A 15237-nucleotide genomic window follows, 5' to 3' on the forward strand; every position below is an offset into this window, starting at 1 on the left:
ATGGTGAGCAGGTTATTGCTGAGTAAGCGCTGCCTGATAGCACTGTTGATGAACCTTCCACTATTTTATGGCACAGTTCTAAAGAGTGAGCAGGGACAGAGGCTCCTGCGGGTCCATGTGCATTGATGGTGGAAATGGAAACAACAAGTGATTCAAAAGGAAACTGGATGGGCACTTGTGGGAAATAAACTCACAGGGCTACGGTGACAGAATGGGCAATGGGACTGACTAGTTTGCCGTAGAGTCAGCACCATGGATTCGATGGGCCAAAAAGACCTCCTTCTCGGTCCTACTGAATCTGTGATCTAAAGAGCACAATTTCAGCTGCTCCAGTCTCTCCAACTGACTGGAGTCCTTCATCCCCAGTACCATTCAGATAAATCCTCTCTCCAGCTTCTCAAAGAGCTGCACATCTTTCCTAAAGAGTGGGGCCCGTATACGGGGTTCCGGTCTACAGTAATACAATTGAAAAGCAGGGAGGTTATGTTGAGCTTGTCTAGAACCATGGTTAGACTACACTGAGAGTAATGTCAACATTAGTGATCTCCATTTAGAACCATAGAACACTACAGCACAGAAAACAGGCCATTCGGCCCTTCTAGTCTGTGCCGAAATATTATTCCGTTAGTCCCATTGACCTGCATCTAGTCCATAACCCTCCAGACCTCTCCCATCCATGTATCTATCTAATTTATTCTTAAAACTTAAGAGTGAGCCCGCATTTACCACGTCAGATGGTAGCTCGTTCCACACTCTCACCACTCTCTGAGTGAAGAAGTTCCCTCTAATGTTCCCCCTAAACCTTTCCCCTTTCACCCTAAAGCCATGTCCTCTCATGTTTATTTCTCCTAATCTAAGTGGAAAGAGCCTACTCGCATTTACTCTGTCTATACCCCTCACATTTTATGAAAAGGAAATAGAAGCACTGGATAAGGGGCGACAAAGATTCACAAGAATAATTCCAAAGCTGAGAGCATTTAACCCTCAGGAAAGGAGAGGGCTGTTTTTCTCCAGAAAAGAGAAGACTGAAGGGTGACCTGATGGAAGTCTTTAAGATTATGAAGGGGTTCAATAATTCAACAGGGATTTCATGAGAAACCTCTTTACCCAGTGAGTGGTGAAAATGTGGAACTCACCACCACAGTGAGTGGTTGAGGTGAACAGCATGAATACATTTAAGGGGAAGCTAGATACATATATGAGGGAGAAAGGAATAGAAGGATATGCTGATGGGGGGAGATGAAGAGGGGTGGGTGGAGGCTCATGTGGAGCATAAATACTGACATAGAGCAATTGAGCCGACTGGCCTGGCCCTGTGCTATAGACTCAGTGGAACAGAAACAAATGTATTTATTTTAGATCTACCTATAGTGGTAGGAAGAACACTATTTACTATCCAGGATAAAATAAATGTCCTTCATCAGCTTTTGTGGATTATTTCAGTGGAAATGTGCCCACTCAGGCTCAAAGAGCATCTGCCCACTGGAAGCAAAGTCGTGAGACCGGCTAGTCCAGCAGAAAGAAACCCTCCGACCCTCCCACTTCACCAACTGTCAGAATGAACATGGTTCAGTTCTGGGTGTGATTAACAGCAGCAATAACAGCAGAATCCAACTCCTGTCATCACTTGTGAACTCGCTGGTGTCTCAGCAAGGTTGGATGACTGAGTGAATACCTTTCCACACTTGGAGCAGGTGAACAGTCTCTCCATGGTGTGAACTCGGTGGTATGCCAGTACAGAGGATGAAACACCAAATCTCCTCCCACACGCAAGGCAGGTGAATGGCCTTTCCCCGGTGTGAACTTGCTGGTGTCTCAGCAGGTGAGATGACTGAGTGAAGCCCATCCCACACACAGGTGAACAACATCTCCCCAGTGTGAACCTGTTGGTGTGTCAGCAGATGCTATGCCTGAATGAATCCCTTCCTACACAGGGAGCAGGTGAACAGCCTCACCCCAGTGTGAACAGCAGGGTGGATGAATTACTGAATCCGTTCCCGCACTCAGGGCAGGTGAACGGTCTCCCTCCTGTGTGAACTCGCAGGCGTGTCAGCAGTTGGGACGAATTACTGAACCCTTTCCCACACATAGAGCAGGTGAATGGCCTCTCCCCAGTGTCAATATAATTCCAGTGCAGGCAGGGAAGGCAATCCCTTCCAACAGTCTTTTCCATGGTTTGTCCAAGGTGCGGTTGTCCTTGTGTCTCTCGAGGGTTGATGATCGGTTGAAGCCTCATCCACATACAGAACACGTGTACAGTTTCTCCCTGCTGTGAATGGTGTGATGTGTTTTCAGGCTATGTAACTGGTTAAAGGTCTTTCCACAGTCAGTGCACGGGAACACTCTCACTCGGGTGTGTAGTCACACTGATGTTTAAAACCTTCTGATGCAGACAGACCAGAAAACAGTTTTCCTCCTAGATTCAAAACTGATGAAATTCATAGGCCAATGATATTCAGGTCCTGATGAATCGAGTGATTCTGTCAGATGTTGACGTGACCTTTCATTTGAGATTTCTGTCTGCAATCTGTCCTGCAAAATGAGTTCGCAAAAGTCATCATTGTCAGCATAGGATAGAAATTCAGAACAGACAATTTTAGATTCCATGGAAAACTTTTTCCTCTCTTATTCCCCAAAAGCTCTAAATCTCCACCTCACACACTCTCCATTCTCACTCTGCTGTGCCTGTTATACACCCTCCCAATTCTCCTGAAGGTGGTGATTCATGCCGATAGATCCATGTCGACTGCTTCTTGTATTGGACCTTAAAATTTTCATACAATGAAAAAAAGGTTCCACAAAATCACCAGCATTTCCCCCCTCAGCATATTTGGCACTAATTCCAGTTACAGATTCCCACAACTCTCTGTACTTCCCAGGGAGGGTGAAGAAAGTGATTTACTCACAGATGTCGGTCAGAGGAGGAAGTTTTAGTGTTTGCGAAGCTAAAAAGAAATGTTGTTCTGTTTAAAATCAAACTACATGACTCGGAAGAAAATAAAGCGAAGACACTTCACAAATTCCCCTCCCCTCCCCTATTCCTGCAGCTGGCAACCCAGCGCGCAGGCGCAGAAAGCACTGCTGACCCGAGCTGCCCGGAGCAGGCGCAGTGCGGCTGCCGCCAGCGGTTACGCTCGATCTCTTTTTGGATCAGGCAGCCGCCGTAGACAGTGTGGGGGGGAAAGGTCAGTTCGCCGAGCGGCTTCTCAGTCTGTGCGGAGCCGTCAGCCGGTTACCTGGAAACCTTGTCTCGAGAAGGGGGAGGGGGGACAAAGGGTGGGGGCAGGGCTCCCGTGTCCGCGCGCCTGGCCTGCAAGATTGGAACCCGAGGACGTCACCGCGGAGCAGAGTGATTCCCATTGGCTGGTACAGGTAGGGTTCGATTGTGGACGTAACAATGCGGAAGTTGAACAATGAGCTTCAGGCTAAAACTTCTGTGCAACATCTGTGAGGAAATCAATGTATTTATTGTATGTCTATTTATTTTCTAATTCTGGTCTTAAATTGTTGACTTGCAGGAACTAAAAGGAAAAGAGTTAGTCCAAGGAGGGTGCAGTCTAGAAAGGTTGGCGCAATCTCTACTCTCAAAGACATTGACATCCTTTGCTCTCTCAGCTTGACACATTTATTTGTCTGGCTAAAAGAATGGTCTCTTTCCTGATGTACAGAATTAAAGGGATGGTTTCCCCAGAAGGCTGACATTTAAGAGGACATGGTAAGGTAGGACATGTCTTGTGTATAGATAGCGTACGTCTAGTGTCATATATTACATTCTAGATATTGTTGGTTCTCTAATAAAGTACATTATTTATTTCCAATTTTGTAATGTAGCACTGTATATGTCCAGCTATCGACTCATTATAGCATAGAAGGAGTCCATTTAAGGGACAGTAAATTAATATCAGACAGAGATATGTCTAGTGCTGTTATATGGTACATATTATTTATGATTCTCTAATTAGGTACATTCAGTTAATTTCTAGTCTTGTATTACAGAAATGTAGTTACATTATATATTTCCAATCACAGAGACATTACGGTACAAAAGGGTGTCCATTCAGCAACTCAAGTCCATGCCGACTCTCTGCAAAGCAATCCAATCAGTCCCATTTCCCCTCTATATCCCCGTTCCTCTGCAATTTTATTTCCTTCAAATCAATTTCATACATCCATCCAATTTCATTTTGAAATTATTGATCATCTTTTCTCCCAGTACCCTCTGCGGCAGTGAGTTGCTGTATGTCTGTGTTCGGGACAGGAAGCAGTGAGAATGGACCTGCTGATCAGCATGAATTGGCACCTTCAGAAAAATTGGGAGGATGTTTATTAGGTCCAGCAGAGTGACAATGGAGGCAGGGTGTGTGGGACAGAAATTTACAACTCTTAGGGGAATGAGAGAAGAAAGAATGTTCCATTGGTTCTGAATTTCTATCCTGTACTGACTGATGGCTTTTGTAAACTTCTTTTACAGGATATTTGAAGGGGTGGAATTACGGATGGGAAACTCAAATGAAGCATCACGTTAAGATCTGATACAGCAACTTGATTCACCAAAATCTGAATATCATCAGTCTTTGATTCCATAAGAGAAAGGTTTGTCTGTTCTGTCTGCATCCATAATTTTTAAAAATTAGTATGACTGGAAAAGCACTGAGAGACACACACACACCCAAGTGAGAGTGTTCCAGTAAACTGACTGTGGAAAGAGCCTTAACCAGTTCCACAGCCTGTTTGCACCATTTACACTGGGGAGAGACCATATACATGTTTTGTGTGTGAACGAGGCTTCAGCTGACAGTCAAACTAGAGAGAAACAAGGACACTTGCATCATGGAGAAACCGTGGAAATGTGTGGACTGTGTGAAGGCATTCAGATCTCCATCTTTGCTGGAGATTCATCGACGCACACACACTGGGGAGAGGCCGTTCACCTGCTCTGAGTGTGGGAAGGGATTCAGCGATTCATCCAATCTGCTGGCACACCAGCGGGTTCACACTGGGGAGAGGCCGTTCACCTGCTGTGTGTGTGGGAATGGATTCAGTCAACTATCCAACCTGTTGCGACATCAGCGAGTTCACACTGGGGAGAGGCCATTCACCTGCTCCATCTGTGGGCAGGGATTCAGTGATTCATCCACCCTGCGGCAGCAACAACAACTGCACAGTGGGGAGAGGCCGTTCACCTGCTCTGAGTGTGGGATGGGATTCACTCAGTTATCCAGGCTGCTCAGACACCAGCCAGTTCATACTGGGGAGAGACCGTTCACCTGCTCCGTGTGTGGGAAGGGGTTCACTCGGTTATCCAGCATGCTCAGACACCAGCGAGTTCACAAGTGATCACAGTCATTGGATTCTGTTGTTATTCACATCCAGTGGAAAGGTAGACTGTATGAGAATGAAGATAGCTCTAACTATTGTGGAAAGGATAGTAGAAATTAAAAATAAAGATACTCCCCAGTGTGGTAAAGAGATTGTGTAGAGGATGGAAATGAGTCAAAAAGACTGATATGTTTTCACAGTCATAGAGTTGGACATTTGAAATCAGATTATTGGAGATTAAAAAGTAAACCAGTGGCATTGGTAAAAGTGGCTGGTGTTTCTCCAGAGAAAGTTGCACCAAAAGGGGAAGCTTGTGAGAAATCAATACCTTCTAATGTATTTACCATGGGTGAAAATAGAGATTTGAGGGATTATGAAGGATTTATGTTTGAAGAGGAAGTCACTCCATTTTTGTCCAAGAAAGAACCTGGAAAGATTGTTATCCTTAGAGACACTGGCTCATCTCAGAGCTTATTGTTAACAAAAGATTTAGACTTTTCTTCAAGATGTTCACTGAACAAAAATGTATTGGTTCGGGGTGTTGATGGGGAGTGTGTGCCTATCCCATTGTGTAAAGTCAGTTTAAACTATGCTTTCATAGAAGGTCTGTTATTGTTGGTGTTATTGATTATGTATGTAGATTTTATATTGGGGAATGATATAGGCTCCTCTGACAGCACCTTCCAAACCCACGACCACTACCATTTAGAAGGACAAGGTCAGCAGACACATGGGAACACCACCACCTGGAAGTTCCCCTCCAAGTCACCACCATCCTGACTTGGAAATATATCGCCGTTCCTTCACTGTCGCTGGGTCAAAATCCTGGAACTTCCTTCCTAACAGCACTGTGGGTGTACCTACACCACATGGACTGCAGCAGTTCAAGAAGGCAGCTCACCACCACCTTCTCAAGGGCAACTAGGGATGGGCAATAAATGCTGGCCCAGCCAGCGAAGCCCACATCCCATGAATAAAAAAAAAATAATAGGTGATATTGTTTTTCCACTTTCTGGGACCGTGTTCACAGTTCAGAAGATGTTCCTGTGAGTAAAAAAAAAAACCCTAGCCTATTCGTGACCCGGTTAAGCTACAAACTGATACAAAATAAAGATATTGATGTGTCCACCCTAGTCACGGACAGTGCAGAGTCAGGAAAAGTGCCTGAAACATCTCAAGATAAAAGCCCACTTCAGAAGGAACTAAGATCTCAAAGATACCCTAAAGGGTTAATGACACCGAACACTGAATTATATGTAGCTGCCTGTGCTGAGACAGAACAAGATATAACAGCAGCAGGAGTTCAGGCAAAGGGACGGTTCACAGAAAAAACACTTCAAACTCCAAAATGATTGGAATGAAATAGTTTGTGAGTGACGTGGAAGACTCAAAATGTTTGAAAAAAGAATTGAAAGTCCAGAATGAAGAAGCTGTCAACATCACTGGAAAGAAATTAAATTAAACTCGATCTGAATGAGATTAGGTGAACCGAAAGGATTATAAACTGTTCAAAGACCAGACCTCACAGGAGTATCAAAAATTTTTGCTTGAACATAAAAAGCATTTTGTGATGAGAGATGTATATTTTTGTGATGATGTTTTGTGTGTAGAAAGCTGGGGGTGTGTGTCCAGGGTTAATTAAGCAAGGGGGAGGTTACTAGAGACAGGTTGTCTGTGAGGTGTAAGAGATGAAAGGTTAAAGGTGTTAGGTTTGTGCATGTGGTGCAGAGGTTATGGTGGGTTTGAGTTACAAGTAAATAGGTTGGTTCTGAAATTTGCGTTGTGATATCAGTGGGAAATGGGTTTTTCAGCTTTGAATTTCAAAAAGGGAGTTCAGAAGTTACAGGGGACATTTGCATCTAACAGGGATTCCATGAGTAAATAGGGGAAGGCATATTAAATTTTATTGACCCAAAAGTAGAGGCAAAACAGAAAACATGAAATATTTTTATATTTGGAGAAGTTGAGTTTCAAAGAGGTGTTTCAGGACAATGGAACCTGAGATGAAAGGGGAAAAAGATATTTAAGGAAAGGGGTGTTTAACTGTTGAGGGTTGCTGTGGGTGAACCCACTGAGGTTCAGCTTCTCTGTGTGTGTGCGGCTAAGAAACTGTAAAAGTTTAGAATTGGAGGCAGCCACCCAGTGTTAAGCCAGGAGTCTTTGTTTTAGGAAACAGTTTGTTTCTGAACCTTCTTTTGGAATCCCATATCAGAGTGGAAGTACCTGAGAAGTCGTGAGGTACACCTTTATTAAAGTGATAATAATTCCTTGACTTGGATAATGTTTACTGGATTTTTATGGTTAAAATCTATAAGGGATTGTTGCCAAAAAGGTAGTGCAGTCGTGTACTTTTGACCAAGCATATTTTTGAGGGTTGTTCTGTAAGGCTGTTCTAACTTTTATCTTGTGCGCTTAAGTTTTCCTTTTTAATAAATCCTTTAATTTTAAAAATTCTAAAGGTATGACTGGAGTTCTGTGTTTTTGAAGTCAGTAGCTCTTCCTCCTTGTTTTCACAAAAAAAGTTTATGATCAGCGAGACAGACTTCACTCGAGTCTGACTTGCTCAGCAATAACATCAGCTGTGGTCGTAACATTTTGAGTGACATTCTTAAAATGGCAAAAGAAGATTTTTACCAGTGACCTACACAGCAGATTAGCTTGGAAGCATTGGAAAAATAACAAGGGACTGAGCAGCCACAGTCAAGAGATGATAAATGAAAGTTTAACCTCTGAGAATAGCTGGAACTGAGGAGAACTCTCCACAGCACTGTGACATACTTGATGTGCCTTATGAGAGAATCATGGGGAAACTAAGATGTAAACCTGAGGGCACAACATATGTAGTTAAAAACCATATTAAGTTATTAGTACTTGCTTTGTTTAATTCTTTTATATACAATAAAGTTTGTTTTGGTAAAAAAAACAAGTGAAATCTTGTTGTGTAGCTTTATTGGCTAAAATGAGGTGTTTGGCTTTCTTTTGAGCGTAGTGACAATGCCAAGGCCGTTCCTTGTTTCCTCCTTGGTTGGGACGTAACATGTGTCCACATGTCCACTTCATTCTTCCACTGGTCATATGGCTCAGACTCCGAGAGCATTCGTGGGTAATCAGACCCTGACAATTTCCACTTGCTTTCAGCCATTTCTCACAAAAGCTGCTAGGATTGTAGGTCTCTGTGTGAAATCTTATTTTCCTTGCGTTTCAAACCTTCACCATTAGACAAACATTCTCTGTTACCATGTTATAATACTGATAGCCTTATGGTAAAAGAAGAAACTGCAGCCAATCTTTACTTGGTATAGATTTATTCACAGAGTGAAACATTACAGCTATAGGCCTCCTGGTTCCACTCTATGTCAGTAAGTGTCTCTTATACGGGCTTATGTAACCATCCAATCAATGCCCTCCACCTGCAGATACTTAACCTCAATTGATACAATTAACACCAACGGTCAGAGCATCTAAAAGGCTCTAATTGGTGTGACTGCCATGGTGTCTCAGCAGCTCGGATGAATGAGTGATTCCTTCCCACAAACTGAGCAGGTGAACAAATCTCTCCATTGTGAATTCGCTGGTGCTTCAGCAGGTTGGATAAATCACTGAATCCTTTCCCACACACGGAGCAAGTGAATGGCCTCTCTCCACTGTGAACTCGCTGGTGTGTCTGCAAGTGGGATGACTGAGTGAATCCTTTCCCACACTCAGAGCAGGTGAACAGCTTCTCCTCACTGTGAACTTGCTGATGTCTCTGCAGGTTGGATGAATCACCGAATCCCTTCCCACAGTCAGAACAGGTGAACGGCTTCTCCCTGATGTGAACTCGCTGGTGTTTCAGTAAATCGTACGACATTCTAAAGCTCTTTGCGCAGTGACAGCAGCTGAACGGTCTCTCCTCAGTGTGAGTTCCTACCTGATGGTCCATCAGCGCTTAGTGTGTAAAGCAGCTCCCACAGTCAGAGCATTGAACAGGTTTCCCATTGGTCTGAGTACCTTGGCGCCCCAGCGGACTGGGCTGACTGAATCCCTTCCCACACATGGAGCAGGTGAATCGCCTCTGCCTGGTATGAATGTGCTGGTGTCTCACCAGGCTGGATAACTGAGTGAATCCCTTCCCACACTGAGAGCAGGTGATTGGCTTCTCCCTGGTGTGAATGTGTTGGTGTGTCAGCAGGAGGGATGAGTGAGTGAATCCCTTCCCACACTCAGAGCAAGTGAACAACCCCTCACCAGTGTGAAATCGCTCATGATTCCACAGGGCAGATGACCGTGTGAATCCCTTTCCACACATGGAGCAAGTGAACGGTCTCTCCCCAGTGTGAACTCACTGGTGTATCAGCAGGTTGGATGAATCACTGAATCCCTTCCCACACTCAGAGCAGGTGAATGGTCTCTCCCCGGTGTGAACTCGCTGATGTCTCCGCAGGGTGGATGAATCAATGAATCCCTTTCCACACACGGAGCAGATGAACGGCTTCTCCTCACAGGGGGCACGGAATCCCTTCCCACAGTCCCCACATTTCCATGGTTTCTCCATGGTGTGGGGGTCCTTGTGTCTCTCCAAGTTCTACAATCAGTTGAAGCCTCATCTACACACACAACACGTGTCTGGTTTCTCCCTGCTGTGAATGTTTTTCAGCTCTGTAACTGGTTAAAGCTCCTTTCATAGTCAGTGCAGTGGCACACATTCACGAGGATGTGTGCATCTCAGTGCTTTTCAAGTTAGATTAATGTTTAAAACCTTTTGAAACAGGCAGACATTTCTCTTTCTAAATTCATAGGCTGATGTCACTCACGTCCCAATGCGTTGGGTAGCTCTGTCAAATCTTGACGTGATGTTTGGTTTGATATTTCTGTCTGTAAATCCTCCTCTTCTAATATCCTGTAAAAGGAGTTTACAAAAGTGATCACTGTCAGTACAGGATAGAAATTCAGAATAGACAATTCAAATTTCTATGGAACATTCTTTCCTCCCTCAATCCCCAAAAGCTGTAAACCTCAGTCCCACACTCTCCCTCTATCCTCACTCTGCTGTACCTAAAACACACCCTCCCAATTCTCCTGAAGGTTCTGATTCATGCTGATCGACAGATCCATGCTCACTGCTTCCTGTACTGGACACAGAGACCTGAAAATCTTCATGCAGGCTGTCAGCCTAATATAAATATGTTTATGTTACTAGACTAAAAATTAGTATAATGTACAGTCCCGTATCACTTGGTTAGAGGAAAAGCTCCATTTATGCAGTGAGTGGTCATGACCTGGTGAAAGTGAAGACAATCAATGATTCAAAATGAAATTGGATGTGCAGTTGAAAAAATGAACTTGCCGGGGAACCAAGATATAAAGGGGGAATGGGGCTGACTGGATTGCTATACAGGGAGTCGGCATGGACTTGAGTTGTCAAATAGAATCCTTCTGTGCCACAATGACTCTGTGACTGGAAATATATAACGTAGCTACAGTACTATATTAGAAGATTAAAAATAACAAAATGTGTTATAGAGCCATAAATATTATACCTAATATGTAACATATAACAACACTAGACATATCTTTGTTGTTATGATTCCCATGGAGACCGATAACGTTAAAATAAACACATTCCCAGACAAACCCAATGGAATAAACCGAAGGACAAGGTTTCACTTTTTTAATTTTTCCTGTAACAATCAAACTAAAATCAACACAAATGAAACATGCATTAACAGACAAGCAGGATTTGAATAGACAGGATAAGTTTGACTTTAAACAGTTTGTACAATAAAAAAACAGGTTCCACAAAATCACCAGCATTTCCCCCCTCAGCATATTTGGCACTAATTCCAGTTACAGAGTCCCACAACTCTCTGTATTTCCCAGGGGAGGGAAAGAAAGTGTTTTACTCACAGATGTTAGACAGAGGAGGAAGTTTTAGTGTCTGTGCGAAGTTAATAACAAACACTGCGCTGTTTAAAATTTAACTCAGAAATAAATGAAGGGAAGACATTTTGTAAACTCCCCCCCCCCCCCAGCGCGCAGGCGCAGAAAGCGCTGCTGACCCGAGCTGTCCGGAGCAGGCGCAGTGCGGCTGCCGTCAGCGGTCACTCTCGATCTATTTTTGGACCCAGCCAACCGCCGTAGACAGTGGGGGGGAGGGGGAGTTCGCCGAGTGGCTTCTCGCTCTGGCCGGGGACGTCAGCTGGTTACCCGGAAACCTTGGCTCGAGGAGGTGCAGGGGGAGCGGGAACAATGGGTAGGGGTGGGACTCCCGTGTCCGCGCGCCTGGCCTGCAGACTGCAACCCGAAGACGTCACCGCGGGGCAGAGTGATTCCCATTGGCTGATTCAGGCAAGGTTCCATGGTCGACGTCACAATGCGGAAGTTGGACAATGAGCTTCAGACTAAAACGTCCTCCTCTGGGTAACATCTGTGGGGAAATCAATGTTTCCTCATTTTTATTTATTTTCTAATTCTGGGCTTAAATTGTTGAATTGCGGGAACTGAAGGAAGGAAGTGAATCCAGGCAGGGTGGAGACTCTAGAAAGGTTGCCCCAGGACTCAGTAAAAAGGGTGGTTTGTCCAGGTAATGGCTGGTATTTAACGGGACAGTACAGTAATATGAGAAAATGCTGAGCTGGTTAAACCTTAACTCAATGGAGCTCAGAAGAATGAGACGTGATTTTATTGAAACAAATAGGATCCTGAGGCTGTTTGACAGGGTAGATGCTTGGAGAATGCTTCACCTCGCAGGGGATTCTAGAATTAGGGGTCACAGTATAAAAAGTGTTCTCTCATTTAAGGTGGGGAGGAATTTCTTCTCTCAGAGGGGCATTACTCTTTGGAATTCTCTTCCACAGGGAGTACTGCAGGCTGGGCCATTGAATACATTCAAGGCTGAGTTGGACACATTTTTGACCGACAAGGGAGTCAACATTATGGGGACAGGCAGGAATGTGCAGTTAAGGCCACATCAGATCAAGTAGGATCTTATTGAATGGTGGAGCAGGCTTGATGGGATGAATGGCCTTCTCCTTATCCATTTCTTATAATCTCTCCAGGAAAGGAAGCAGTGAGCATGGATCTGTTCAGGAGAATTGCGACGGTGAATTTTTGGCACAGCAGAATGAGAATGGAGCGATTGTGTGTGGGATAGAGATTTACAGGTTTTAGGGAACAAGAGATGAAAGAATGTGCCGTAGAAACGAGAATTGCCTGTTCTGAATTTCCCACCTTTACTGACAGTGATGACTTTTCTAAACTCCTTTTACAGGATATTAGAAGGGGAGGATTTGTAGTCAGAAATCTCAAACCAAACATCATGTCAAGATCTGACGGAGTCACTCAATTCATCGGGACCTGAATATCATCAGCCTTTGAATCTAATGGAGAAATGTTTGTCTGTTCTGATTGCTTCATAAGGTCTTAAAGTTCAATGTGACTGGAAAAGCATCAAGATGCACACGCCCACGTGAGAGTGTTCTCGTGCACTGACTGTGGAAACAATATTAACCATTTACACAGCTTGACAAAAACATCAGACCATTCACAGCATGGAGAGACTGTACACGTGTTCTGTTTGTGGATGAGTCCTCAACTGATCGTCGAACCTGGAGAGTCACAAGGACACCCACACCATGGAGAAACGGTGGAAATGTGGGGACTGCGGGAAGGGATTCCAGTCCCCTTCTGCACTCGAAATTCATCGACGCATTCACACCGGGGAGAGGCCATTCACGTGCTTTCTGTGTGGGAAGGGATTCGCTCGGTCATCCAACCTGCTGACACACCAGCGAGTTCACACTGGGGAGAGGACATTCACTTGCTCTGTGTGTGGGAAGGGATTCACTCGGTCATCCAACCTGCTGACACACCAGCGAGTTCACACCGGGGAGAGGCCATTCACCTGCTCTGAGTGTGGGAAGGGATTCGCTCATTTTTCCGCCCTGCAGACACACCAGCGAATCCACACTGGGGAGAGGCCATTCACCTGCTCTGTGTGTGGGAAAGGATTCACTCAGTTATCTAGCCTGCTGAGACACCAGCGAGTTCACACTGAGGAGAGACCATTCACCTGCTCTGCTTGTGGGAAGGAGTTCAGTAATTCATACAACTTGTTGACACACCAGCGAGTTCACACTGGGGAGAGGCCGTTCACGTGTTCTGACTGTGGGAAAGGATTCACTCAGTTAGCCAACCTGTTGAGACACCAGCGAGTTCACAAGTGATTACAGGGGCTGGATTCTGCTGTTATTGCTACTGGTATAAGCTACTAGTTCGACCTCAGCTGGAGTATTGTGTACAGTTCTGGGCACCATACTATAGGAAGGATGTGAATGGATTAGAGACAGTGCAGAAGAGGTTTACGGGAATGGCTCCAGGGATCAGAAACTTCAGTTATGAGGATAGGTTGGAGAGGTTGGAACTGTTCTCCTTGGAGTAGGGAAGGCTAAGAGGAGAGTTGATAGAGGTGTCCAAAATTATGAGGGGGCTGGACAGAGCACATGGGGAGAAACTGTTCCCACTCAAAGAAGGGTCAAGAATGAGGGGGCAAAGATTTAAAGTGAGTTGCAAAAGAAGCAAATGTGATGTGAGAGAAAAACCTTTTCACGCAGCGAGTGGTTTGAGTCTGGAATGTACAGCCTGGGAGTGTGATGGAGGCAGGTTCAATCGAGGCATTCAAGAGGACATTGGATGATTATTTGAATGGAAAAAATGTGCAAGGATACGGGAAAAAGGCAGGTCAATGGCACTAAGTCATAATGTTCATTCGGAGAGCCAGTGCAGACTGGATGGGCCGAGTGGCCTCTTATGCCATAACAATTCTGTGATTCTGTTAACCACATCCAGGACTGAACAATGTTCATTCTGACAGTTGGTGAAGTGGGAGGGTCAGAGGGTTTCTTTCTGCTGGACTGGCTGGTCTCTCAACTTTGCTTCCAGTGGGCTGATGCTCTTTGAGCCTGGGAGTGCATATTTCCACAGAAATGATCCACAAAAGCTGATGAAGAAAATTTATTTTATCCAGGATAATAAATCGTGTTTTTCCTACCACGACAGGTAGATCTAAAATATATACATTTGTCTCTGTTCCATGGAGTCTATAGCACAGGCCAGGCCAGTCAGCACAATTGGTCTATGTCAGTACTTATGCTCCACATGGGCTTCTACCCACCCTCTTCATCTTCTCCATCAGCATATCCTTCTATTCCTGTCTCCCTCATGTATGTATCTAGCTTCCTCTTCAATGTATTCATGTTATTCAGCTCAACCACTCGCTGCGGTAGTGAGTTCCACTTTCTCACCACTTGCTGGGTAAGGAGGTTTCTCATGAAATCCCTATTGGATTATTGAACCCCTTCATAATCTTAAGGACTTCCATCAGGTCACCCTTCAGCCTTCTCTTTTCTAGAGAAAAGTCCCCCAGCCTTTCCTGAGGGTTAAATGCTCTCAGTTCTAGTATTATTCTTGTGAGTTTTTATTGCCCCTTCTCCAGTGCCTCTATTTCCTTCTTCTAAATGGAAATCACAAATATTGACACTACTCCCAGTGCAGTCTAACATGGTCCTAAACAAGTTGACCTCCCTAGTATCTAGTGAACTAGCATCTTATACCAGTAGCATAACCTCCCTGCTTCTCAATTCTGTCCCTCTAGAAAGGAACCCTATATATGGGCCAACATTTAAGGAAAGATGTGAAATTCTTTGAGAGGCTGGAAACAGGATTTACAAGATGACAGACTTCAGTTAGTTGGAGAGACTGGAGCAGCTGAAATTCCTCTCTTTATGTCATAGAATCATTAAGATAAGGAATGGGACCATTCAGCCAATCAATTGCATGACAGCTGTCCAGAGTAAACTGGTCAGTCCTATTGTCCCATTCCATCCCCACATGCCTGTAGGTTTATTTCCCCCAAGTGCCCACCCAATTTCCTTTCAAAAT

At 44.5% G+C, this 15237-nt stretch overlaps 1 protein-coding gene across 1 annotated transcript in view; it reads left to right on the plus strand.

Moving 5' to 3' along the window:
• Positions 1 to 3126: 3126 nt before the first annotated feature.
• LOC144697841 (uncharacterized) overlaps positions 3127 to 15237 on the plus strand; it is a 41215-nt gene continuing 29104 nt past the window's right edge. Inside the window, exons 1-3 of the mRNA XM_078569817.1 lie at positions 3127 to 3470; positions 4472 to 4593; positions 12569 to 13520. Of these exons, the coding sequence (XP_078425943.1) occupies positions 12933 to 13520 (588 nt within the window). The 5' untranslated portion in view covers positions 3127 to 3470; positions 4472 to 4593; positions 12569 to 12932. The remainder of the gene's footprint in view (positions 3471 to 4471; positions 4594 to 12568; positions 13521 to 15237) is intronic.

This window comes from Cetorhinus maximus, chromosome 23, assembly GCF_964194155.1.
Source record: "Cetorhinus maximus chromosome 23, sCetMax3.hap1.1, whole genome shotgun sequence".
Taxonomy (NCBI): Eukaryota; Metazoa; Chordata; class Chondrichthyes; order Lamniformes; family Cetorhinidae; genus Cetorhinus; species Cetorhinus maximus.